General features: G+C 53.1%; 1 protein-coding gene across 1 annotated transcript; it reads left to right on the top strand.

The window, feature by feature from the left end:
• The first annotated feature begins 266 nt into the window (after positions 1–266).
• Positions 267–16,624, top strand: LOC135291840 (rho GTPase-activating protein 25-like). Its single transcript, XM_064406093.1, has 11 exons — positions 267–653; positions 4,757–4,926; positions 5,895–5,982; positions 6,727–6,846; positions 8,143–8,350; positions 9,387–9,519; positions 10,508–10,581; positions 11,379–11,500; positions 12,358–12,542; positions 12,956–13,515; positions 14,722–16,624. Exons 1-11 carry the CDS (start codon positions 593–595, stop codon positions 14,930–14,932), a joined length of 1,932 nt encoding a protein of 643 aa, XP_064262163.1. The 5' UTR covers positions 267–592; the 3' UTR covers positions 14,933–16,624.
• The last annotated feature ends 7,926 nt before the right edge of the window (positions 16,625–24,550 follow it).

Raw genomic sequence — 24,550 nt, 5'->3', positions numbered from 1 at the left:
TTTTAATATAACATATACCATAATATAATAAATCAGGCTTCTGAAATATGGAGTCAAGATTATTTTCTCTTCACTCCTCACACGAAGGGCCCACCACCCAAGAAGGGGAGCAGCCAAACCCCGAGCCCGGCGGTGCCCAGGACGGGCCCGGAGCCCACCCCGGGCTCACCCCCAGCCCTGCCCCGGCCAGGCCGTGCCCAGGGCCCCGGGCTGGGCTGGTCCTGCTCGGGGCAGCGCTGCCAGCTCGGGGAGGACACACGGAGCTCCCACAGCACTTCCTCAAATGCCCCGAGCGGCCCCGGGGAGCGGCCCGGGCTGGGCTGGAGGGCCCCGGGCCAGGACGGGGGACAAGAGGGGACCAGAGCGGGCACCACGGCGCAGCAGGGCTGGGGAAGGCAGAGCCGGGCAGGAAAGCGGGGCAGGAAAGGACTTTTATGGGGTTTGTGCTGCTCTCAGAGGCAGGAAGCTCGCTGGCAAAGCGGCGCTCGCCGAGCCGCGACCCCACGGGACCATCAGGGCGTGGGTCCAGCCCCGCTCCTAAACAACTCACCTTGAGGAAGGAAGGAAAACAAAACGACTTTCCTGAGCCAGAATGTCCCTGAAGCTGCCAAGGAACTGGGATTTCAACCTGAAGATGGACGCTGCAAAAATAGGTACCGTGAGGGCTCCTTGGCGGCCTTCCGTGTCCGCGGGGCCGGGCCCGGCTCAGGTTCTGCCTCTGTGGGGACACCGGGCCCGGTGCCACTTCTGGGACACAGCAGATGATCTGCAAGTGATTTACGAGAAGGGATTTGCAAATTTGTCAGCGAGGGGTGCTGCCCCCCAAAATCCGGGTTTGGGGGGGATTTAAACCACCCAGGCCCCTTGGGGATTTAGGGGTGATGGTGGTGAGGTGAGGGAGAGGATTTAGGGGTGATCATTTACGGGTGGTCATGGTGAGGTCAGGAAGGGGATTTAGGGGTGATCATTTACGGGTGGTCATGGTGAGGTCAGGAAGGGGATTTAGGGGTGATGATGTGGACGGGGGGGGATTTAGGGGTGATGGTGGTGAGGTCAGGGCGGAAATTTAGGGGTGAGGATGGTCAGGGAGGGGATTTAGGAGTGTTCATGGTCAGGAAGGGGATTTAGGGGTGATCATTTAGGGGTGATCTTGGGGTAGATAGGGAGGGGGTCAGGGAGGGGATTTAGGGGTGATGGGGGGGTCAGGGAGGGGATTTGGGGTGATTTAGGTGTGGTCAGGGAGGGGATTTAGGGGTGATCATTTAGGGGTGATCTTGGGGTAGATAGGGAGGGGGTCAGGGAGGGGATTTAGGGGCAATGGGGGGGTCAGGGAGGGGATTTAGGGGTGATGATATGGACAGAGAGGGGATTTAGGGGTGATGGGGGGTCAGGGAGGGGATTTAGGGGTGATGATATGGACAGAGAGGGGATTTAGGGGTGATGGGGGGTCAGGGAGGGGATTTAGGGGTGACAATGGACAGGGAGGGGATTTAGGAGTGATCATTTAGGGGTGGTCTTGGGGTAGATAGGGAGGGAGTCAGGGAGGGGATTTAGGGGCAATGGGGGGGTCAGGGAGGGGATTTAGGGGTGATGATATGGACAGAGAGGGGATTTAGGGGTGATGGGGGGTCAGGGAGGGGATTTAGGGGTGACAATGGACAGGGAGGGGATTTAGGAGTGATCATTTAGGGGTGATCATGAGGTAGTCAGGAAGGTGGTCAGGGAGGGGATTTAGGGGCGATGGGGGGGTCAGGGAGGGGATTTGGGGTGATTTAGGTGTGGTCAGGGAGGGGGTTTAGGGGTGAAGATGGTCAGAGCCCAGCCTGAGCCCAGGCCATCCAAAAATCCACCCTGGGCCTGGGGTTGTCCCCGAGCAGAGCCGGGCCCAGCCGGTCTCTGCCTGGCTGGGTTTTCCCACCAAGAAACTTGGATTTCTGTCTGAAGCTGCTTTTCCCAGGCTGGCCGAGCCATTCTCTGCACCCAGAGCCCCCAGGGAAGGGGTGGAAGCCCCAAATGAGGCCTGGGATGGCCCAGAAGCTCCAGCTCAGGGCCATCCCCACACTCTGGGCGAGAAATCCCCACGGATTATCACAGAGGCATTCCCAGGATAATTAATATTTGTTTTGCCCAGAGGCAGTGGGTGAAGTCAAGGCACAAAAAAATGCCAGGGCACGCCAAGGGTGCTGGGGAGCAGAGGGTGGAGATGGGGCAGAGGCTTGGGCCTGTGTTGGTACCAGGAATTGCCTTTTTTTGGAGAAAATCTGCTTGTGATGAAAGCCCCGGTGCTTTTTGCAGCTTCCAGCTGCTGGGTGAGCGTGACTTTGTGTGAATGTTTTGTGAGTTTGTGTGACTTTGTGTGAATTTTTCTGTGACTTTTTGTGTGAGTTTTTCTGTGAGTTTGTGTGAGTTTTTCTGTGACTTTGTGTGAATTTTTTTGTGAGTTTGTGTGACTTTTTGTGTGAGTTTTTCTGTGACTTTGTGTGAGTGTTTCTGTGACTGTGTGAGTTTTTCTGTGACTTTTTGTGTGAGTGTTTCTGTGACTTTTTGTGAGTGTTTCTGTGACTGTGTGAGTTTTTCTGTAACTTTTTGTGTGAGTGTTTCTGTGACTTTGTGTGACTCTGTGTGGCTTTGTGTTTTTGCGCTGCCTCCGGGGCTGCTGTGGCTTCATTTGCAGAGATGTGAAAGTCACATTTGCAAAAGTTTGCAATATTTGCAGCTTGCCCCCACCCTCGCTGGCTCCTCGTGGCCTGGGGACACTTCCCCTGCTCACCCAGCCCTGCCTGTGGCAGCGTTTGGAGAACTGCAAAAAATTGATTTCGGTGAAACAGAAATTCCCTGGTGAAACCTCTTTTCTTGTTTTTTTTTGCCAGTTCCCAGCAGTGGGGGTGCCAGGGGGGGCTCCTGCCCAGGCCAAGGCTCTGGGCCAGTGGTGGCCACGGTGGCCTCTGTCCTGCACTCCTGATTTTGGGGCAGGCCAGGGGCAGCTCTCCCTGCTGGGGGAGGTTTTGGAGGAAATGCCCAACCCCGGAGGCCGTTGCTGCAGGAAATGTTTTGGGGGGCACCCCCAAAGGGGCTCCTCGCCCTGGGGGATGTGGGGAGGGGAAGTGGGGACACCTCTGGGGTGAAACTGGAGCTCTGGCTCGGGTCTTCCAGCTCAGGAAATCACCAGTGCAGACCCCAGTGAATTCCCTGCCAGTCACGGATTTGTTTTTGCCCTGCAGCCATAAATGCAAACTCTGCCCAGCTCTGGGGGGCTGCAGAGGCAGAAATCCCCCCTGGAAGTGACCCCTGCCAGGCATTGCTGTCCCGGAGCATTTGGGGATGCCATAGGGCCGTGCCACCAGTGGGGCCATGCCAGCAGGTGACAGGGACACTGCTCTGCCCAGTGCCAAACCTGCTGGTGGTTTTCCATCCCTGGAGATTTTCCAGCCCCACAAATGTGAGTTCTGCCCCGCTGGCACCACCCCACAGCAAAACTGGGACCTCCAAAGCCTTTGGGTCACTCTGCTGTCACTGCTGCTCTGGAGAGGGGGCAAACCCCTCACAAGCCATAAAAAACCCCCCCAAAACAGCCCCAGCAAGGTTTGGGTTCTCACTCGTGAGGGAGCTCACGCTGGCAGCCGCTGCAGCCACTTCCTGCAAACGGGGCGAGAGCCTGGCCCGTCCCTGTGTCCCCACTCTGTGTGCCCTGTCCCCACTCTGTGTGCCCTGTGCCCCCACTCTGTGTCCCCTGTCCCCACACCTGTGTCACTGTGCCCCTGTACCTGTGTCCCCTGTCCCCATATCCTGTGTCCCCACACCCCTGTCACCGTGTCACCTGTCCCCACATCCGTGTCTCTGTCCCCAGCCTGTGTCCCTGTCCCCACTCCCCTGTGGCTGCGTCCCCATCCTCAGTGTCCTCATACAGTGTCCCCGTGTCCCCACACCCCTGTCCCTGTGTCCCCAGCCTGTGTCCCTGTCCCCAACCCGTGTCCCTCTCCCCACTGCTGTGTCCCTGTGTCCCCACATCCCTGTCCCTGTGTCCCCAGCCTCTGTCCCTGTCCCCAATGCATTTCCCCATGTCCCCACTGCTGCGTCCCTGTCCCCATTGCTGTGTCCCTGTGTCCCCAGCCCCTCTTCCCGTGTCCCCACACCCCTGTCCTTGTGTCCCCCCACCCCTGTCCCCATGTCCCCAGCCCCTGTCCCCATTGACCTGTCCCTGTGTCCCCAGTGCTCTGTCCCTGTCCCCACACCCGTGTCCCTGTCCCCATTGCCCCTGTCCCTGTGTCCCCAGCCCCTGTGCCCATTGCCGTGTGCCCATTGCCGTGTCCCCGTGTCCCCATTGCCCTGTCCCTGTCCCCACACCCGTGTCCCTGTCCCCATTGCCGTGTCCCCAGTGCTGTGTCCCCGTGTCCCCATTGCCCTGTCCCCGTCCCCACACCCCTGTCCCCAGTGCCGTGTCCCCATTGCCGTGTCCCCGTGTCCCCATTACCCAGCCCCTGTCCCCACACCCCTGTCCCTGTGTCCCCAGCCCCTGTGCCCATTGCCGTGTCCCCATTGCCGTGTCCCCGTGTCCCCATTGCCCAGTCCCTGTCCCCACACCCGTGTCCCTGTGTCCCCAGCCCCTGTGCCCATTGCCGTGTCCCCGTGTCCCCATTGCCCAGCCCCCGTCCCCACACCCGTGTCCCTGTGTCCCCATTGCCGTGTCCCCATTGCCGTGTCCCCGTGTCCCCATTGCCCAGTCCCCGTCCCCACACCCGTGTCCCTGTGTCCCCAGCCCGCTCCCGCAGTGTGGTGGCCGCGGACCCCTCCGTGCTGCCCCCTCCGCAGAAGCTGGGCTGGCTGCGCAAGCAGCGCGCCCTGGTGCGGAACTGGCAGCTGCGCTTCTTCGTGCTGCGCGGGCAGCAGCTGCTCTACTACAAGGACGAGGAGGAGGCCAAGCCGCAGGTGGGGCCGGGACCCCCCAGGGGCTCCGGGGTTGGGGGTGGCCCGGGAGGGGTGGCCCAGTTAGGGATGTCACATTAGGGCTATCCCAGTTGGGGGTATCCCATTAGGGGTGTCCCAGTTGGGAGTGTCCCAGTTGGGGTGTCCCTGTTGGGGGTGTCCCAGTTGGGGTATCCCAGTTGGGGGTGTCCCATTAGGGGTGTCCCAGTTGGGGGTGTCCCAGTTGGAAGTGTCCCAGTTGGGGGTATCCCAGTTGAGGGTGTCCCATTAGGGGTATCCCAGTTAGGGGTGTCCCAGTTGGGAGTGTCCCAGTTGGGGTGTCCCAGTTAGGTGTGTCCCAGTTGGGGTATCCCAGTTGGGAATGTCCCAGTTAGGGGTGTCCCTGTTGGGGGTGTCCCAGTTAGGGGTGTCCCATTAGAGGTGTCCCAGTTAGGGGTGTCCCAGTTAGGGGTGTCCCAGTTAGGGGTGTCCCTGTTGGGGGTGTCCCAGTTAGGGGTGTCCCATTAGAGGTGTCCCAGTTAGGGGTGTCCCAGTTAGGGGTGTCCCTGTTGGGGGTGTCCCAGTTAGGGGTGTCCCATTAGGGGTGTCCCAGTTGGGGATGTCCCAGTTAAGGGTGTCCCAGTTAGAGGTGTCCCAGTTGGGGTATCCCAGTTGGGGTGTCCCCTCTGGGGGTGTCCCTGCCCGGGATGTCCCACCTGGGGGTGTCCCCAGCCATGTGGGGATGGGGAGGGCTGGGATGGAATTCCCAGAGCAGCCGTGGCTGCCCCTGGAATGTCCCAGGCCAGGCTGGGACAGTGGAAGTGTCCCTGCCATGGCAGGGGTGGCACTGGCTGGGCTTTTCCCACCCAAGCCGTTCTGGGATTCCATGATCCCATGAAATTTTTTCCTGGAAGGCGTGGGAGGGCAGCGCTGCCCCCCTGGTGCCACCCTGGCCTGGCACAGGTGGCACTCAGGGCTCTGCTCTGTCCCAGGGCTGCCTGGCTCTCCAGGGGAGCTCCATCAACGTGCTGGCCACAAACCCCGAGGAGGGAGGGAAATTCATCTTTGAGATCATCCCGGGTGAGGGTGTTAAAGGTGTTCCTCTGCCCAGTAAATGTATTTTCTGCCTAGTAACTGTCTATTTTCTGCCCACTAAATGTGTTTCTCTGCCCACTAAATGTGTTTTTATGCCCAGTAAATGTTTTTCTCTGCCCAATAAAGGTGTTCCTCTGCCCAGTAAATGTATTTTCTGCCCAGTAAATGTGTTTCTATGCCCAGTAAATGTATTTTCTGCCCAGTAAAAGTGTTTCTCTGCCCAGTAAATGTGTTTCTATGCCCAGTAAATGTATTTTCTGCCCAGTAAAAGTGTTTCTCTGCCCAGTAAATGTGTTTCTATGCCCAGTAGTTGTATTTTCTGCCCAGTAAAAGTGTTTCTCTGCCCAGTAGTTGTATTCTCTGCCCAGTAAAAGTGTTTCTCTGCCCAGTAAATGTGTTTCTATGCTGACTAAATGTCTTTTCTGCCCAGTAAATGTATTTTCTGCCCAGCAGAGGTGTTTCTCTGCCCAGTAAATATGTTTTCTGCCCAGTAAATGTGTTTCTATGCCCAGTAAATGTATTTTCTGCCCAGTAAATGTATTTTCTGCCCAGCAGAGGTGTTTCTCTGCCCAGTAAATGTATTTTCTGTCCAGTGAAAGTGTTTCTCTGCCCAGTAAAGGTGTTTCTCAGCCCAGTAAAGGTGTTCCTCTGCCCAGTAAATGCATTTTCTGCCCCGTACCTGCATTTCTGCCCAGTGAAGGTCCCTCTGCTGCCCCACTGTGTCCGCAGGGCCGGCGGGCGAGCAGCCGCGGCCGGCGCAGGAGCCCTGTGTGCTGATGGCGAGCTCGCAGGCCGAGCTGGAGGAGTGGGTGACATCCATCCGCAGGGCGCTGGGCTCGGCCTCGGGAGGTAAAACCAAGGATGGACATTTCCTGGTGGCTTCTTCTTCAACCTCCTTTCTGACCCTGAAAATCTTCAGAGAAACTCCCATTCAGGGATAGAAGCCTTGGAAAAATGTTATTTTTCACCTGCCAAACTCCTCACTTTGCTTTTCCCCTGCCAAACCCCTCACTTTGCTTTTCCACTGCCTTTTCTTGCTCCCCTGGTGCTGGGGCTGCTGCAAGCAGGGGCAGTGCTGAGGAGAGCCAAGGATGGACATTTCCTGGTGGCTTCTTCTTCAACCTCCTTTCTCACCCTGAAAATGCTCTTAACAGCAATTCCCATTCAGGGATAAAGCCTTGGAAAATGTTGGTTTTCACATCGTTTTTCCCCTGCCTTTTCTTGCCCAGCCCATCCTTGCTGTGAATTCTGTGGATTTTGTGAATTCCATCCTTTCTGCCCCCGTTTTTTCTCCACCTTCCCTCGGTCTCAGCCTCACCCTCCTCACACCCAGCCTTGGGGCTGTGCCAGGGTCTCCTCACCCTCCCAGCTGGGAATTCCTCCCCAATATCCCAGCTGAATCAATCCTCCTTCAGCTGAAGGCCATGCCCTGTGTCCTGTCCTTGTCCCCAGCCCCTCTGCAGCTCTCCTGGAAGGGGCTCTGAGCCCTCCCTGGAGCCTCAATTTGCTCTTTGCACTTTTTGGGCCTGAAGCTGCAGTGGTGTCCTTGGTTCTGGGCTGGAAAGGGTTGGGAGAAGGGTTTTGTCTGGAATGGGAGATGGGAGAAGGGTTTTCCTTGGAATGGGAGATGGGAGAAGGGTTTTCCTTGGAATGGGAGATGGGAGAAGGGTTTTGCCTGGAATGGGAAGATGGGAGAAGGGTTTTTCTTGGAATGGGAAGATGGGAGAAGGGTTTTGTCTGGAATGGGAGATGGGAGAAGGGTTTCCTTGGAATGGGAGATGGGAGAAAGGGTTTTGCCTGGAATGGGAAGATGGGAGAAGGGTTTTTCCTGGAATGGGAAGTGGGACAAGGGTTTTGCTTGGAATGGGAGATGGGAGAAGGGTTTTGCCTGGAATGGGAGATGGGAGAAGGGTTTTGCCTGGAATGGGAGGTGGGAGAAGGATTTTGCTTGGAATGGGAAATAGGAGAAGGGTTTTCTTGGAATGGGAAATAGGAGAAGGATTTTGCTCCCTTTTCCTTGGTTCTCCACCCCTGTGAGGAGCACTGCAGCCACTTTTCATGAAGTTTAGAGTTTTACCCCAAAGCAGCCCAGAGCGTGCAAAGCACAAACGCCACGCCCCGAGCTGAGCTGTGCCCTGTCCCCAGCGGTGTTCGGGCAGTGCCTGGCACAGACCATGGCCCACGAGCAGAAGTTTGGGCAGCACCTGGTGCCCCTGGTGGTGCAGAAGAGCGCCGAGTTCATCCTGGAGCACGGCGTGGCCGAGGAGGGGATCTTCCGCCTGCCCGGCCAGGACAGCCTGGTCCGGCAGCTCCGCGACGCCTTCGACGCCGGCGAGAGACCCTCCTTCCACAGGTGACTCTGCTGCCCCCAGCCCACCCCAATCCCAGGGGAAAACAGCCTGGGCCACCCCCAGAGCCCTGCAGGAACCATGGACCCTGCGGAGGGGCGCGAGGGGGAGAGGGGATCCAGCAGGAACCTTCCAGAAGGGCTTGGGGAGGAGAGGGGATCCAGCAGGAACCTTCCAGAAGGGTTCAAAGACAAGGAGATTCAGCAAGAACTGTCCAGAAGGGCTTGGGGAGGAGAGGGGATCCAGCAGGAACCTTCCAGAAGGGCTCAAAGAGGAGGAGATTCAGCAAGAACCGTCCAGAAGGGTGTGAGGGGGAGAGGGGATCCAGTAGGAACCCTCCAGAAGGGCTCAAGGAGGAGGGGATCCATCAGGAACCCTCCAGAAGGGCTTGAGGAAGAGAGGGGACCCAGCAGGTCTTGAGGAGTAGAGGGGGTCCATCAGGAACCTTCTAAAAGGGCTCAAGGAGGAGAGGGGATTCAGAAGGGCTTGAGGAAGAGGGCTGGATCCACCAGGAACCCTCCAGAAGGGCTCAAAGAGGAGGGGATCCACCAGGAACCCTCCAGAAGGGCTCAAAGAGGAGGGGATCCATCAAGAACCTTCCAGAAGGGGTTGAGGAGAAGGAGATCCATCAGGAACCCTCCAGAAGGGCTCGAGGAGGAGAGGATCCATCAGGAACCCTCCAGAAGGGCTCGAGGAGGAGAGGATCCATCAGGAACCCTCCAGAAGGGCTCGAGGAGGAGAGGATCCATCAGGAACCCTCCAGAAGGGGTTGAGGAGAAGGAGATCCATCAGGAACCCTCCAGAAGGGCTCGAGGAGGAGAGGATCCATCAGGAACCCTCCAGAAGGGCTCGAGGAGGAGAGGATCCACCAGAAACCCTCCAGAAGGGCTCGAGGAGGAGAGGATCCATCAGGAACCCCCCAGAAGTTCACCCCCTGGCTGTGGCTCCCCTTTCCCAGCTCCCTGTGCCCGCAGCAGCCCCAGAGCTCAGGCAGAGCCTCCTGGGGACCTGCTGGCCCTGAGTGTCCCTTGCTGGCTGCAGGGACACCGACGTGCACACCGTGGCCTCCCTGCTGAAGCTGTACCTGCGCGAGCTGCCCGAGCCCGTGGTGCCCTGGCTGCAGTACGAGGATTTCCTGCTCTGTGGGCAGGCCCTGGAGGCTGACGAGACAAAGGTACAGCTGCTTTTGTCTCCAAAAAATCAGTTCCAGCGCCAGGGAATGCTGTGGGCTGGAGGGGACAAGGGTACACAGCAGTGCCAGCCGAGGGGATTTGGAATCTGGGGAGAGAAAAAGGGAAAAAAGGAAAAAGAAAAAACTCCCCCCAAAGCCAGTGGGGTTTTCCAGCCTGGCCGCGGGGGTTTGTGAATTTTAAAGCTTCAGTTTCTGCTTCTCTTTGGGGTTAAAAATGTCCTGACTGTCCACAAGGTGCTGGAGGAGTCTTGTCTTGGCAAGGACGCCTTGTGTGAGGACACGAGGCTTGACTCCATTTTCATCAGAAGGCTGATTTATTATGTTATATATTATATTAAAATACTACATCAAAACTATACCAAAAGAACAGAGAGAAGAAGATCAGAAGGCTACAAAGACAAGAATAGAATAGGAATGAATAACAAAAATCCTGTGCCTGCTCACAGCCTTGGCAGAGGTGGCTGTGATTGGTCACTGATTGAAAACAATCCACATGGACCAATGGAAGATGCACCTTTGGGCATTCCACAGCAGCAGATAGTTATTGTTTGCATTTCTTTCCTGAGGCTTTCAGCTCCTCAGGACAGGAAAAATCCTAGCAGAGGATTTCTCACTAAAATATCATAGCTCCAGAGGAGGTGAGGCAGGACCAGCTCTTCCCAGAGCTTGTCCCACACAGGCTGGGCTGGGCTGGGGGGGACCCTGCTGGGGCTGCCCCTCCTTGCTGAGCCCTGCAGAACCTTCCGTGCAGAGCTGGAGCTCCAGGGGCAGCAAACCAGGAGAGCCAGAGCCATGGAATAGCTGAGTTTGGAGCAGACCCCCAGGGTCACCCCCGAGCCCTGTCCCCAGGTGCCACCACACGTGTGTGGAGCCCTCCCAGGGCTGGGGACACCCCCTGCCCTGGGCTGGGGTCACCAGGAGCAGTCCTTGGCTCCTGCGGACCCTCCTGGAGCTGTTTCTCACCACCCAGGGCCAGCAGGAGCTCGTGAAGCAGCTGTCCCTCCTCCCCAGAGACAACTACAACCTCCTCAGCTTCCTCTGCAGGTCAGTGCCCTGCCCGGGCCGTGGCAGCTCAGCTTTGGGGCTGGGGAGCACAAATGGCCCCCCAGGGGTGCCCCTCCAGGCAGAGCCTCCCTGAGCGGGGCTTTGCTTCCCTTCCCTTCCAGCCCTGATTGCTGCAGAGGAGAATTCCAGCCCCTGGGATGGACCCCCTGGGAATGGCTGGGCATCAGTCCCTCCAACTCACTCACAAATCCCTGGCAGCTCAAACCAGGTGTAGCTTTCCTGGGGTATTTTTCACAAAAAAAGGGGTTTTTTTCCTTTTTTTTTTTTTTTTTTTTTTTTTTTTTTTTTCCCCATAAAAGCCTTGTCCACCAAAACCTCCAGGCTTCTTTTTCACAAAAAGGTTTTTTTCCCTTTTTTTTCTACAAAAGCCTTGTGCACCAAAACCTCCAGGCTTCTTTTTCACAAAAAGGTTTTTTTTTCCTTCTTTTTCCACAAAAGTCTTGTGCACCAAAACCTCCAGGCTTCTTTTTCACAAAAAGGTTTTTTTTCCCTTTTTTTTCTACAAGAGCCTTGTGCACCAAAACCTCCAGGTTTCACCCAGCCTGGGGTGGGGATTTCTTTCCTTTCTGCACTAAGGGGAGCAACTCCTCTCGTGCTGGTTTTTATTCTGGTACCAGTCCTGAGCCCGAGGGTTTCTGTCCTTGTGACTGAGAGGAGGAGCTGGGAGGATAAATCAGGATTCTTTTCACCAGGATTTTTTGCCATCTCCCACCTCTGAAACGTGAAATACTCACATATTTCAAATATCCAATGTGAAATATGTGGAATTCTGGCAGGTTTCTCTATGAAATCCAACTGAACTCCAGCGTCAACAAGATGAGCGTGGACAACCTGGCCACAGTGATGGGGGTGAACCTGATCAGGCCCAGGGTGGAGGAGCCTGCAGTCATCATGAGAGGTAAAAGGAACTCCTGGAGTGATTGCAGGGTCCTGGAGGACATTTCAGTTTTGGGGTATTTGGAGTAATTTCAGTATGCTGGAGGATATTTCAATTTTGGGGCATTTGGAGTAATTTCAATATCCTGGAGGATATTTCAGTTTTGAAGCATCCACAGGCTCCAAATGAAAGATTTTCTGTGGTGGAGCTGAAAGAAAGGCAGAAATGTGCCTTTCCACAGAATTGTGAAGGGGAGATAATATAGATGTTATAATTTCTGTTATTACAATTAGAAGTTAATTATTTTTTATTATATAAAATATAAGTGTTATATTTTAAGTGTTATATAATATATTATGTCTATAATATATAATATACATAATATATAATATCTAATATATTATATATAATATATTATGTATATAATATATATAATATATATTATATATATTGGCCATATATTTTATATATAATATATATTATATATTATATATATATTGGCCATATATATATTTTTTTTTGCTTTATTAGTTATATATTATAAGTGGTTTTTGCTTTATTAGTTTTACACTATGTTTTGTGCATTATAAGTTTTACACTATTCGTTTTACACTTTTTTACACTATGTTGTAAATGTTTTAAAGTCAATAATTTAAAATAATTTTTTCTGGGTCTTATTATGATGTATTTTTTATTGTTCTATTTTTAAAAAGTATTTAGTAATTTTTTTTTTGGAACTTGTTTTCAGTTTAATTTTTTTTTTCAACAATGTTTGTGTTATTTTATGGTATTTTTAAGTCAGTATTTTGTATCTTAAGGTTTGTGTATAGTTGTACACTATGGGAGGGCCCCCCCAGCCTGACCCTGTGTCCCCCCAGGCACGCCCCGGGTGCAGAGGGTGATGACAGCGCTGATCAGCCACCACCAGCAGCTCTTTCCCCCCTCCAAGGATGTGCCTCCCTCCCCACCTGCCCCGAAACACGAGAAGAAGGCTCCTGTCCCTCGCAGCTCCGTGGGCTGGGGGGCTGCAGAGGACCTCCGAGGCTCCACCCAAAGGCAGAGGGTAAGGCTGGCTTTATCCCCAAGAAATCAACCTACGTTCATTAAACGTTCACTAGAATTAAAATTGTGGCAGGCTCTGGCAGGTCAGTGAAGAGTTTGCTATTTATAGGTTCCAAAGCTCTAGCTGTCACCCCTGGAATATTTACATCAGGAAAATGATGTGGGTAAACTTCCCACTTTCCTGTGGAAAATCTGCTGCTCTGGGGAGTCTGAAAACTCCCCAAGCTTTTTGGCCCAGCACATGAAACCTTTCCAGCTCAGGGGAAAACGTTGAGGGCTACAGGCTTTTCTTCCAAGGGATCCCTGCAGAAATGGTAAATTGGGTGCAATTCCAAGTGGGTTTTAGTGGAAAAGTGTGGCCAGCATGTTTCAGTGTGCCCTTTGTAAAGCTGTGCCTGTGCCTGTCTGCTCCAGGGCTCTGCTCTGCAGAGGGATCACCCCAACTCCAGCAGCACCCCTGCCCCAGCTGCCACCTCCAGCATCCCCGGGGAGGACACAGAGCCCACAGCCACGCTGGGCACCTGGAAAACTCAGCCAAGGAAAAGAACCCAGACCTTGCCCAGCAGGAAATCCTTCCTGGCAGCCCCGGGGGACAAGGGCAGCAGGGACAGGAGTGATGTCCTCGCCAGTGACTTCTGGAAGGGCAGCCCACGCCCCGCGGCCTGTGAGGGACACAAGAGAACGTTGTCCCATGACCTCTTTAAGCTGCTGGACCTCCACAGGGCTGCAGCCTGCGAGGACAGCGTGGCAGAGAGCGCGGAGGGCAGCGGCTCCAGCCCCAGCCCTGCCAGCAGCACCTCTGAGAAGGAGTTCCTGCCCTGCTTCAGCCCCTGCCACGAGCCAAAGGAGCCTGGCAGCCCCAGCAGCAGCCCTGCTGAGGAGCCCAGGGCTGAGCAGGACAGCAGGGAGGTCCTGCAAGGCGTCATCCACAAGCTGGAGAAGGATCTGGAGGAGCAGAGGAATGATTGCAAGGGGTAGGTGGAAAGGTAACTGCTGTGCCAGCAGGCACTGCACACACCATTCCCCAGCAGGGAATGCAGGATGTCACAGCAGGGATCCCTGATAAAACACAGCTTCAGCAGCTCTCTGGCCATCAGTGTGCTGTGCTGCACTGCACGGGCTGTGGGTGATGCATTATCCAGCATCAGTGCTCCATTATCCCCAAATCAGTGCTCCACAGAAAGCAGGATGTCACAGCAGTGATCCCTGACCAAACACAGCTTCAGCAGCTCTCTGACCATCAGTGTGCTGCACTGCACGGGCTGTGGGTGATGCATTATCCCCAAATCAGTGCTCCACAGGATGTCACAGCAGTGATCCCTGACCAAACACAGCTTCAGCAGCTCTCTGGCCATCGGTGTGCTGCACTGCACGGGCTGTGGGTGATGCATTATCCCCACAGCTCCCACACACCATTCAGTGGCACTGCAGAGTTCCTGCAGTCCTTTGCATGATTCCTGTCATCATTCCTGTTGTCACCACAGCATTGGACCATCAGGCTCTCCAGAATTCACCAGCAGCATTGTCACACCGTTGGCTGTAACCATCAGTCCCACATATTGTTATTATATTATGATTATATCCCATTATCAATACACATGTATTAATTTATTGATTTATTGGATCGAGTTATGATCCAGTTACTGAAGGGCTCAGGGCAGCACCTCTGGCTTGTCTTGGTGCTGAGGGGGTCTGAGGTCAGACTCCCTGGGAGCCAAATGATTTCCCAGCCCTTTTCCAACTCAATCCAGTCCAGTCCAATCCAATCCAGTCCAGTCCAATCCCACCCAGTCCAACCCAATCCAATCCAGTCCATCCCAGTCCAATCCAATCCAACCCAATCCAATCCAATCCAATCCAATCCAATCCAATCCAATCCCAACCCAATCCAATCCAATCCAATCCAACCCAATCCAATCCAATCCAATCCAACCCAACCCAACCCAACCCAATCCAATCCAACCCAATCCAATCCAATCCAATCCAACCCAACCCAACCCAATCCAATCCAATCCAACCCAATCCAATCCAATCCAATCCAACCCAACCCAATCCAATCCAATCCAATCCAATCCAACCCAATCCAATCCAATCCAATCCAATCCAATCCAATCCAATCCAACCCAATCCAATCCCACCCAGTCCAATCCACTCCTCTCATGCTCTGTTTCCCTTTGCAGCCTCCAGAAGGAAAACTACGAGGTGTGGGCCAGGGTGGTGAGGCTGAACCAGGACCTGGAGCAGGAGAAGAAGAGGAGGGAGGAGCTGGAGCTGAGGCTGAGGAACGCAGAGCGCTCGCGGGAGGAGCTGGAGAGGAAAACCAGGATGCTCGAGGAGGAGATAAAAAACTTAACTAAAGCCACGAGTCAAAGTGGTGCCAAAACCAACTAGGAGGAGACACCCAGCTTTTCACAGACACCAAAAGCAGGAATGCTCAGGGATTGCAGGTTCAGAGCCAGGGGCTTGTATTGCCCAGGGTCCTGCTCCTGCCCACAGGCCAGGGGCAGGAAGGAGAGCAGGGCTGGTTCATGCTCTGAACCAGGAAATGTCAGAAATATCCTTTAGCTTTTTTTTGGCTGTGTTTAGTTCAGCTCTTCTGTCAGCTGCTCAGGTTACCTGGGGAACAGGCCAACACTTCTGCTGCTCAGTCAGGATTGCACATGGAATTTTGGGTTCTGGACCCACTGTGCCTTCACAAGGAGGAACCAGAACTGTCCCTCCTCCAGCTGCCTGTCTCCCTGCTGAGATACCCCAGGCAAAACATCCATGGATCCCACACTGGGGCTGAGAGGTTCCAGAGTGCCTGCCACCACTTCACAGCTGCCACTCACGAGTCTTTCCTGTGATTTCAATGACCTTGACAGAGCTGCTTCAGTGTTTATTTGATTTTTTACCTCTGCAAGAAGCTCCTCACCAATGAGTGGTTAGGGAGAAACTTCTCCATCGTGGACATCTGGGCTGGAAATGCCACACGCTCCTTTCTGCAAAGATCAAAAGTGTGAAGAGGCCAATAATTCCTTCACAGCAGACTGCAATGACGTGCAAAGGCCTGGCTGAGGCTCAGAAACCCCCACGATTAGGACAAGTGCACGTTATTTAAAATAAACTGCGCATTCCTGCGCTTCCGCTCCGATAGGCAGAACAACCCCGTGGCTGCAGGATCAGAGGCACTCTTTGAAGATATTCCACCCATTAACATTTGCAGAGGTCATCTGGGAAGGAGAGACTTTCCAACAGAGGTCAGGTGGGCTGGAAGTTCCTGAGAGCCGGGAGGGGAGAGAGCCACGGGCACCTTGAGCTGGAAGGCAATGAGGAGTTCTTTTCTTTAAAATGAGCTTTTTCCAGAGACAGAGAACCATGAACTGCCCGTGCCAGATCTGTGAAACTGCTCCCTTTTCATCCCCGAGGGGCTGGGTGTCCTCTCTGCTCAGCCCAGAGCCTGCTCTGGATTTTCTGCACTTGCACATCTCCTGCTGGAGACCCCACAGCGTGAGACCCCCAAAAACTGCCTGGTGCCCGGCCTGCATTTCCTCCCCCCCTCTATTTCTGCAGCCAGGAAGCTTTTTGGGGTGGCAGCAGCAGAGAACCCCTCCTGTTCCTGGGGCAGGGGCATTATAAACTCACGGTGGGGTTTTGGGCCCTTTCAGCTCAGCAGGTTTTGGGCACTGACTCTGGATCCCCTGCAGAGGGTGATGCTGCTCCTGCCATGTGAAAGCACAACAGACTGTCTACCACTAAGAAAAAAGATCCTTTCCAGCCGTGCCCTGTAGGCTTGGAAACCTCCAAAAAGACAATTTTTCACCCTTTAACCCTCCCACTGCACCGTGAGGACACAAGAGCTTTACCAAGGTGATAACCCTGAGATCAGGCTGAGGATTTTCCTCTCCCTTTAAATGTGACATGGATTTCCAAATTAACCACAGATCCCACTGCATCCAAACCTGCTCAGCCATGCAGTGTGGGATGGAAGCAAGAGACCTTTCAGGCCATCCTTCCAGCCCCCTCACTGCATTCTTTGTGCTAGAGCAGAAAATCTATTCTGCTCTTCTCAGGTATTCATAAATAAATTCATTTAGGAATTCACTCTACTGTCTCCAAGGGTTTGGTAGGTGCGAGAGGCAAGAAAACAAAACTTTCCTTCCCACATTGTTGTGTTTGGATCCCAAGCCAGTCACCCTTTTTGTGGCTTATCCCCTCACATTTATCACAGTTTTGGTTTTGGCACGATAGGAAGTTTCCTTTTTTAGCCTGGCCGCTGCCCAGAGGAGCACGTTGCTGGGGGAGGCGAGGTGGACGTGCAGGAAGTGTCCAGCCCTGCCTGGGCTGGCCTTGTCCAGGCCCCAGGAGCAGGGAGAACATGTTGTTCTCCCCAGGATTCCAGAGTGATGCCGTCCATCCTCCCTTCCTTTACGTGGGAGCTCAAAGACACCCCCAGACCAGGCAGAAAACACTCCAGGCTGGGTGTACACACAGCTGTTCACCCAGGTGGGGAGGAAAAAGTGTCCCAGTGCCACTGTCCCTCTTTCCCTGGGTTTTCCTGCCACCTTGCTGCAGCTCCAGGATCAGCCCCAGTGGCCTGCAGGAAAAATAACCTGGACAAAAGGAGGGTCCTGATGATGCCAGGGAGAAAGAGGTGTCCAAATGGGCTCTTTTTTGGAGAAAATCATCTGTTCCAGCCCCAAACCCTGCAGGTTTAGGAGCTGGGAGATGTTCAAGCAGGCCCTGAGTGCTGGTGTGCTCCAGCCCTTGGAGGATTTCACTCACTGCATTTATTTTGGAGGATCCACGCTGCCAAAATCTCCCCACCAAGGGCAGCAGGAGCTTCCCCAGCAGGTAATTCCCTCGAGCAGGGCTGGGTTTCTCCAGGAATGAGGTTTTTAACTTCAGACACGGGGGGGTTTTGTGGGGCAGAGCAGAGATGGTGCTGCCCCTGCAGGACTGCAGGCTGTGCTCAGCCTGTAGCAAACAGCAGAGGATGCAGCCAGGTGAATAGAGAAGGAAATGCCCCGTTTTCTTTCTCCTGAGCCCACCAGCCCCACAAAAAGCCCTTTTCACCCAGAGCCCTGTCCCTAAGGTCCCCCTGCACCCCTGTGTGGCCGAGGCCCATCAGCAGCCGCTGGTGTGGCTTGTGAAAATTTGCTTTATCACGCGTAAAAACACGATGTGATATTCCAGCCCTCTTCACACAATGTCCCGATAAGGGGCTGGGAACAGGGCAGGTTCCTGTAATCTCAGCACCCAGGCAGAGATTCCCCCCAGCCAGGGGGGCAGGGGCCAGGCTCTGACCCCTGGCTAACGAAACGAGGATAAATCCTGGCCTGGCACTGCACTCCGAGCATGTGAGAGGTAAATCTTCCCTCTCCCTGGCAGCGTTTCCTTCCTCATCTCCCTGATAAAGGCTGGCCCAGGCTGCCATCCAGCTCCCCTTGAGCTCCACGTGCTCTGGGTGAGATCCACACTCAACCCCTCAGGCCACCGGGGGTTTTTGAGTCTTTTCAGCGACACCTTTACCCCGCCCGTCCCTTCCTGGAGCTCCAGGGATGGATTTCTCAGCGCTGTCAAGTGTTCCCTTCACATGCATCCACATTTCTGATGCCACTAAAGGTCTGGTGCTGGTTTGAAGTGCTGAGAGCTCCATGGAAATGCCTTTCCAAAAGGAGTCAGGAGGTCAGCCAAGCACCCCAAGGACAGTTGTTCCCAGCACAGCAGCTACAGACAGCGCTGAGGAGGGAAAGGTCAAAACACCCACTGGAAACTGGAGTGTTGTCACACCCTGGGAAGGGATGTTTCCACTGGGGGGACTGGGAACGTGGTGCTGCCTTCTGTATCCCTCCCACCCAGGGTAAAGAAAGCTCTGGAAAGTGTGAAACGGGGATAAATCACATTTGCACTTTGCGGGAGATGTGGGGCGCGTGGTTAGAGACTCACTGCACCCTCAGAGCTGGATCTGTCCCTTGCTGCAATTCCTCATTCCCAGAGCTTTCCCTGTGCCCCAGGGACTCCTAGGCCCTCGGGGGCTGCTGTGGGCTGGATTAGACTGGATTAGACTGGGTTGGACTGGGTTGGATTGGATTGGGTTGAGTTGGGTTGGATTGGATTGGACTGGATTGGATTGGACTGGGTTGGACTGGATTGGATTGGAGTGGACTGGATTGGATTGGGTTGGATTGGATTGGACTGGGTTGGATTGGATTGGACTGGGTTGGACTAGATTGGATTGGATTGGACTGGATTGGGTTGGACTGGACTGGACTGAACTGGATTGGATTGGACTGGATTGGATTGGACTGGGTTGGATTGGATTGGGTTGGATTGGGTTGGATTGGACTGGACTGGACTGGACTGAACTGGATTGGATTGGGTTGGATTGGATTGGGTTGGGTTGGATTGGACTGGGTTGGATTGGACTGGGTTGGATTGGGTTGGACTGGATTGGATTGGATTAGATTGAGCTCTGTCCAGGGTTGATGCAGCTCTGGAGCTCATTACTGCTGTGCCCTGAGCAGAGTCAGGGCTGGCGAGGGGCAGCCCCGCTCCCCTGCCATTAACTGCCTGCTCGTTATCTCCAACGCACTAATTAGGGCCCGCAGAGGAAGCACAAGACACACAATCAATATTATTGGGCCAAATTTGCAGTGGGTGTAAATTGTCCATGGGCAGAGAAGGAGAAATGCCCAGGGGAAGGAGGGAGCTCGGGCACTGGGGGTGAGAGCTGCTCTCCCTGCCAGAGCAGCATCAAAAACGCTGCAGAGCTCCAGGGAATGTTTGGGATTGCAGGCTGCATTTGCATGATGCTGTTTTGTGTCTTGTTTCAGCAGTAATTACTGCTGAAAATCAAAATTGAATCATTTCAACCCTTCCCAACCTCTGCATCAGCCCGTGGGTCGGCAGGAGTGTGGGCTCACATTCCTGTGGATAACAGGGGGGACTCAAAGCCCACCCAGTGCCCCCTGCCCTGGCAGGGACACCTCCCACCATCCCAGGTGCTCCAGCCCCAGTGCCCAGCCTGGCCTTGGGCACTGCCAGGGATCCAGGGGCAGCCCCAGCTGCTCTGGGCACCTCTGCCAGGGCCTCACACCCTCCCAGGGAACAATTCCTTCCCTACATCTCACCTAAATTTATTTAATCTAACAAATTTTAACACAGATTTTACAAAACGTTATAAATCTTAACAACACAGTTTTTTAATCTAATTAATTTTAACATGAATTTTTTATCAAACCTGGCCGTGCTGCAGCTCTGCCCTCCCAAACTTTGCATCCCCAGCGTGCCCACAGCCCTGGTGACAGCTCAGGAAACGGATTCCACCAAATCCCACAACAACTGATGGGAGCTGCTCTAATCTCTGCCAGATAAGGAGTTGCTACAGCAAAGCCAACATAAACCTGAGCTCGCTGGCAGGCTGGGCTGTTGTTTAGCTGCTGTTGCTAGCCAGCTACTGTACCTGATTGCAGAGACCACCCTGTGTCCCAGCCTTCTCACTTAACTCGACACATTCGTTTTCAACACCATGTGAAGCTCCCAGCCTGGACAGGCTCAGCCACACAGAGCTGAAGGACATTGTTTGGGGAGCTGGAGAGCTGCAGGGAGCATCCCTCAGCCTCCTTACAACGTTAATATTGAATATTTCTTAACGTTAATATTGAATATTCCTTACTGTTAATATTGAATATTCCTCACTGTTAACATTGAATATTCCTTACTGTTAATATTGGACATTCCTTACTGTTAATATGGAATATTCCTTACTGTTAATATTGGATATTTCTTACTGTTAATATTGAATATTCCTTACTGTCAATATTGAATATTCCTTACTGTTAACATTGAATATTCCTTACTGTTAATATTGGATATTCCTTACTGTTAATATTGAATATTTCTCACTGTTAACATTGAATAAATGCTGCTGCAGCATTTATTCCAGCTAAACCAAGACACAGAGTGTTGTCTCTGTTGGTCATCACAGAAAGCAAAATATTTGGAGATAGGGAGCAGGCCAACAGCCTCCTGTTCAGGAAGCATTGCTCTGTGCCACGGAAATCCATTCCTCTGGTATAGTTTCCTTTATTGCAGCCTTGTTGAGTGCTTTTATCCCTCCTGTTTCCTGTCTTTACTTTAAAAAATACAATCAGAGTCTTGCTAATGCTGAGCAGGAGGTGGATCAGCTTGTGCTGGGAGCAGGATCCCACTGAACGTGTCCTCAGGGCCAGAGACACCTGGGTGGTTCCTGGGCCACGCCAGAGCTCAGCCCCAAACCCTTCCACACGCAGGAAAATCCCACCATCACCCAGGAAATCCCACTGAGGAATATCCACCATCACCCAGGACAATCCCACCCAGGAGAATCCCACATCACCCAGGAAATTCCACTGAGGAAAATCCCACCACTATCCAGGAAAATCCCACTGAGGACAATCCCACCACCACCCAGGAAATCCCAATGAGGAAAATCCCACCACTACCCAGGAAATCCCACCCAGGAAATCCCACTGAGGAATATCCACCATCACCCAGGAAATCCCACTGAGGAGAATCCCACCACTACCCCGAAATCCCACCGAGGAGAATCCCACCATTACCCAGGAAATCCCACCACTACCGAGGAAAATCCCACTGAGGAAAATCCCCCCATCACCCAGGAAATCCCACTGAGGAATATCCACCATCACCCAGGACAATCCCACCCAGGAGAATCCCACATCACCCAGGAAAATCCTACTGAGGAAAATCCACCATCTCCCAGGAAATCCCACCCAGGAAATCCCACCATTATCCACAAATCCCACTGAGGAAAATCCCACCACTACCCAGGAAAATCCCACTGAGGAAAATCCACCATCTCCCAGGAAATCCCACTGAGGACAATCCCACCACTACCCACAAATCCCACTGAGGAAAATCACACCATCACCCAGGAAATCCCACCACTATCCAGGAAATCCCACCCAGGAAATCCCACCCAGGAAATCCCACCAAGGAGAATCCACCACTACCCACAAATCCCACTGAGGAAAATCCCACCACTACCCAGGAAATCCCAATGAGGAGAATCCCATCATTACCCAGGAAAATGCCACCACTACCCAGGAAATCTCACCCAGGACAATCCCACCCAGGACAATCCCCCATCACCCTACATGGTCAGTACAAGGGAAAACCTCCGCATTTCTCCTTTTAGCATCAAGGCAGGGGTTGGCAGTGAGATGGGGGTGATGTTTGGTGGCTGTTTTCTGCCCCTCCCTGCTGCCCTGGCACTGCCTGGGCTGGGGACACCCAGCTGTGGCCCGAGGCACCAATACCCAACAATAACACCCTGCACATCACAAACCTCTCCTTCCACGGGGTGCTGATAAGAATTTCCATTTTTAGTCGAGGGCAAATGAACCATTCCGCCTTTATTTGTTGCTGTTGCACTTGAAGAGGGAGCAGAAGCTAATTTTTTAACTTTTCCTGTAAATAATGCATTAATGAAGACAGATGGGTCAGCAACATAAACAAAAGCTCTATCTCAAGCTGGTTTTGTTCTGGTTTTGTTTCCCAATATAGTAAGCAAATCACCACCACCCCAGTTCCCATCCTATTAACAGTGTTTGCACTCCAAATGTTGAACTGGGTTATAAGGAAGTTTAAATTAACACTGGGCTGTAGTTTTTCAAATGTTTGAAGCAGATGTTCAAGTGCCACGAAATCTTTTTTTTTTCTTTCCTTTTTTCCCCCTCTCTAAAATCCCAGTAGATTTTGCAGGGCTTTGGCTCAGTGTGTGTCACAGAAAATCCTAAACTCCAGCTCTGCCATCGTGCTGTGGGTAACCCAGACACCAGACTGCCCGGGGCTGTCAAAAATCACATTTTCCTTTGGGAATTCTGCACTGCTGCAGGCTCTGCTTTGCCTTGCTCTCTGAGCAGAGCAGTGGCTTTGGGGAGGAGAAATTTGGGTAGGTTCTGGCTTCAGATGAATTTTCCTGAGTGAGCTCAGTTTTGGGGAGGTTCACCCCATGCCTTTAGAGGGTGCTGCTCACCTGGCAGGGCACAGAGATGCGACCACAATATTGAGAAATGTCATTTCCCCCCAAAGGCTGGCACTTGGGCACCCCCAAACGGGATGGGCAGGGCAGGGAGGGGGGTGCCCTGCTCTCCTGGCTGAACAGCTCCCTGTGACCAGGCTCTCAGAGCACCCCAAAGAGCCCAGGGCCAGGAGAACCCTGCTGAGCTGGCACGTGTGGCCCTCCAGAATTGGGAATCCAATCCCTCCTCCATCAGCTGCCCTGCAGAGAGAGCCCGGGCACAGCCCAGGGAGGGACAGCCAGGGAGGCTCTGGGCAGAAATCTATTTGAGGAACTGTGGCCCACGTGCAGAGAGCTCTGAGATAGGGATCCCTTAAGGGAACCTGAGCCTTCCAAGTGCTTGGTGAAATCTGCCCTGGGTGCTGAGTGTTGGCTCAGGAGACACAGCTGTCACTGTGCTTGCACAGCCCCAGCAGGGAGCAGGATGTCTTGAGGGTCAGGCTCTCCTGGAGGCTCTGTGTGTGTGGATTTGAGAGCAGCACAGCTCTTCCCTCAGCTCCCTCGCTGAGCTGCTCTCCAGCCTCTTCCTCTCTGGGATGATTTGTTTTGCTCCCACGCCTTTGCCTGCTCCTGCCTGCAAAGCCTGAAAGAACTGCCTGGAATTTTATACAGCATCCAGCAAAAACTCACAATTCCTTACACATGTTCACCTAGAACAGATGAAGGCAAAAATCCTACTGATGCTGATGGTTTTGGTGAGACAGGGTTGCTTTAGTGGCTTACAATAATTCAGAGATGGATGGATGGATGGAGGGATGGATGGATGGATGGATGGATGGATGATGGATGGATGGATGGATGGATGGATGGATGGATGGATGGATGGATGGATGGATCCATGGGTGGATGGATGGATGGATGGATGGATGGATGGATGGATGGATGGATGGATGATGGATGGATGGATGGATGGATGGATGGATGGATGGATGGATGGATGGATGATGGATGGATGGATGGATCCATGGGTGGATGGATGGATGGATGGATGGATGGATGGATGGATGGATGGATGGATCCATGGGTGGATGGATGGATACTTCCACAGTGAAGCCATATTTTCCAAAACCTTTCTAAAATGAAGATTGAATTGAAGATTTAAGTCAAACATCTGCTAATATGCTGAGATGAAATAGATCAGAAATGAAAGGAGAATCAATGCACACCCGAATTTAATGTGACAAATAAAGTCTTTTAGAAACAGAAGTCACAGTACTAATGTGGATGGGTGGATGGAAGGAAGGAACACAGAAACAAAGAAAATGAAAACATGCAGTGGAACATTTTTTCAGGGACTCCTGGGACTCCCAGCTTGGCAGCCCTGGCTCTTGTCACGCCCTCACCCTGTTGTTTGTGAGTGTTGTGTCTACTTGGACAGGGGCTTTAAAGCCAAACACTTCTGAACTTGCAGAAACAGCCTTGATTTGCTGCTTGGGGAAAGCTCTTTAGGAAATAAGTGCCCCCATGGTTTTTTGCTCTGATCTCTGTCATTGAACCGCATGAACATCCAAGAAATTCCTTTGCATGGTTATGTTGAAAGGGGCAAAGGGAGGATTTTGCTCATGAAGCAGCGGTGGAGCCCTGACAGACACCCTGATAAATGAAACACCACTCCCAGGAGTTCTGATCTCAGGTGCAGCTGAAGGATTCAGGAAATGCTGTTTTCTCCCAGAATAGCACAATGAGACACAGCTTTACTTCCTTCCCCACAAACTCTGCCTGAAATCCTCCTCCCTCAGCAGGACAGACCTCATTTCTTTATGAAGAAAAGTTACATCAACAGGCTGGCTGCCCCTAGTTCTGAAGGACCACCTTTGGTATTTATTGACAATTTTACTGATCTTGTAGACGTTCACACATGCAGCTGATCAAATGACACATGGCCTGTGTTTGCTTGGTACCTGAACACTCCACAGGCTCTGCTGTGCTCCAGCAAATCTCTG

The sequence above is a fragment of the Passer domesticus genome, unplaced genomic scaffold (genome assembly GCF_036417665.1).
Source record: "Passer domesticus isolate bPasDom1 unplaced genomic scaffold, bPasDom1.hap1 HAP1_SCAFFOLD_131, whole genome shotgun sequence".
In the NCBI taxonomy this organism is placed as follows: Eukaryota; Metazoa; Chordata; class Aves; order Passeriformes; family Passeridae; genus Passer; species Passer domesticus.
Note: the sequence above shows the minus strand (reverse complement) of the source record. Positions and strands in the feature narration are given on the sequence as shown.